At 42.7% G+C, this 2,707-nt stretch overlaps 1 protein-coding gene across 1 annotated transcript in view; it reads right to left on the minus strand.

The window, feature by feature from the left end:
* Nucleotides 1–2,707, minus strand: part of T265_15753 (hypothetical protein) — a gene marked incomplete at both ends in the record, with an annotated part of 7,675 nt that overhangs the window by 328 nt on the left and 4,640 nt on the right. The window contains one exon of the mRNA XM_009179075.1: nt 799–825. Within this exon, the coding sequence (XP_009177339.1) occupies nt 799–825 (27 nt within the window). The remainder of the gene's footprint in view (nt 1–798; nt 826–2,707) is intronic.

Here is a 2,707-nt window from a genome sequence, read left to right on the forward strand (position 1 = left end):
AGTCAAGGAATATCCAGAAAGTTCAGAAAGACGCGTTCAAAGAGAAGGTGGATATTCAGTTTTTGTAAGCAAGATGCATATGAGAGTTTGATCCCCTGTCCAATAGTTTGTAACTGTTCATTTGGTGTTTTCCGATAAGCAACTTCGCAGCGAAGGCCTTCTTCCTTTCACGGGTACACCGGATGAGGTGGATGGACTGGGAAATGCCTCAAAATGAAATATTTAAAAAAACGTGCTGTCTACTTTAACGGTAGTCGCTGTTGAATCAAATATAGTGGTAAGCTTTTTTTCGCACCACTTTTTTGAAATGTGTTTTCGTGAAGAGTGAACCAATACAGAGGGCAAGTTTGGTGCCATACTGTATAATTACGAATTCGGCAGAAGTGATGTTTATTTTTCCATAAATCAGATGAAGTTGTGCTGGGTGAATGATTTCAACACTTGAGTGATAATTATTAAGTAATTATTGACTACTTACTTATTAATGAATTAAATAATTAAATAATTAATTAATTACTAATTGAATAAATAATAATATTGTTGAAATAGATGTAAGTGGCGTATCATGTACACGCGTCTCGCCTGAGTTCTATTGGAAGACGATTAATATAAACAACCAATTACAGTGTAGTAATATGGCCGTAATAAAACCCTCATATTTTATTCAATGATGCTGAACTTCAGCCTCATCTCAAGTTTGGTGGTCCGTGCGAGCTCAGTGATCAGTTGGGAAAATCTAGAAGACGCTTAAGGCGAAGTTTCGTGTTAAAAGCGTGTGAAAAATACAACATTGCTTACAGGCGGTCCCGGCTCTCCACGATCACCCTGAAAAACAAAACAAAAGGTTGTATTTGACGAGTTCACAGGTATGAACAGTATCGAAGAGATGGCTTATCGCGGTTCTATTCAAGTAGTTGATGGACTTTACTGATAGCATAAAATAGCTGGAGTCGATGGTCTATCGTCACGCAAGCATAATTTATCTGGACGCCTTACTGCAAAAAAGAACACAACAGGGTACTATTGGCCCCCTACTACAAGTGTGACAGTGAATACAACTGATAAGACTTGCGAGTAGTATGTTTTCCCGTAAATCCGCTTCGCGTCTATTGAAAAGTGAGATTTAATAAGGAAATGTGGAACAGCTTTGCAGTGTCTGTTTAGTCTGATGATACTCAGTGAATATCCAGGAAAGTTCAGGAAGACGCGTTCAAGGAGAAGATGGATATTCAGTTTTTATAAACAAGATGCATACGAGAGTTTTGCTTCCCTGTCCATTGGTTTATGACGGTTCAGTTGGTGTTTTCTAACAAGCAACTCCGCAGCAAAGACCTCTCTTTCACAGGTATCTAGGGGTGCCCACACATCCAGACACCCAGTACAGACAGTCGGGATGAAAACTAGCAGAACGGAGCTTCGAGTGAACCTTCTACTGCGAGGTGCGTCGCCTCGAGTATCTAGAATTTCCTGCAATCGCTTTTCCATCCCTCTGTGTCACTCTGAATGAGGTAGGGGAGGCGATAACTCAATATAGGTGGTACATGACCAAACTACCGGAGCTCACTTTATTGAACGATCTTTAACTTGGAATCCATGCTACACACCGGGACGTTTGTTTTCCAGCTGTCCCACTGTGGTCCTCTTGGGCACCAGGGACCTGGGAACGTACTGTAATTAGATCTATGCATCTCTTGAGATTCAGATATACTGGCCCTTAAGAGAACGAAAAACCAGGTGTCGGCCAGTTCTCATCATAGCTCTCACAAGTTTCAGATAAGTATTTTCATAAAGGAAACTGTTTTCACAAGGTTGCTGAAAACTTTTCGACAGCCCACGAACGGCTTCGCCCTTTCACTCCGGGCTCATCAGGTAGGCGCAGTCCCCGATTTTCCGTCAACCTTATGAGCTATTACAACTTAGGGGCGAGGTAGTTTGTTGGTTAGGGCGCAACTTTTCTGACTAAAAGTTCTGTGGTTCGAACTCGATCTCTGCCTCTCAACTTCCCCTGCCTGGGCTCGGGCAACCTGGCAGTATCCCAGTCCTCGTGCTTCCTTTGGGTGACATGGCAGCTAGGCACCGTGTTACAGATGAACGATTATCACAACTTACAATGCACACAGAAAGCTCACAACCCCCTGTTTCTCTGCTCGGAGTGTAAGTGGACTGTTCAGCAGCGGCGTGTTCGGGCAGACACCAGTAAATTCTTTCTCTTTAAAGGTGAGGATATGTCACAGGTAAACAAGATTTCCGTTTCTGACTATCTGAGCACGTGGCTTTTGTTTATATCCTGGCGTTCGCCTCAAAATCTCACTGATCAAATCGAATGGGGCTGACTGAAGTGGCCATCCTTGCTAGATGGAAGGAAAGCACTCCTCATACACCCCTACATTCCTACGGGCTTAAGGATATAAACACCTCATTATACTTGCTGACCTGTATACATTCATATAAATGTATTTGAGTGAGAGGTCGACTGGGTCAGGATCTTGGAGGCTGGAAAATATGCAGCACTTGAACTCAAAAGCTGAAAGAGGTAATGTAACCGCTCAGGAATCCGCGTGGATAGCACAAGATGATCACAAGAATTCCTGTTCATTGTGATTAGGATGTAACCCAAAGGCGCCCTTCTTCACAAGTAATTGTTGAGCGATTTGCTCCCTGACATTTTCATTCAAATAAGGTGTTTTGGGACTGTTCAGTTAGTTAA

The sequence above is a fragment of the Opisthorchis viverrini genome (genome assembly GCF_000715545.1).
Source record: "Opisthorchis viverrini unplaced genomic scaffold opera_v5_837, whole genome shotgun sequence".
In the NCBI taxonomy this organism is placed as follows: Eukaryota; Metazoa; Platyhelminthes; class Trematoda; order Opisthorchiida; family Opisthorchiidae; genus Opisthorchis; species Opisthorchis viverrini.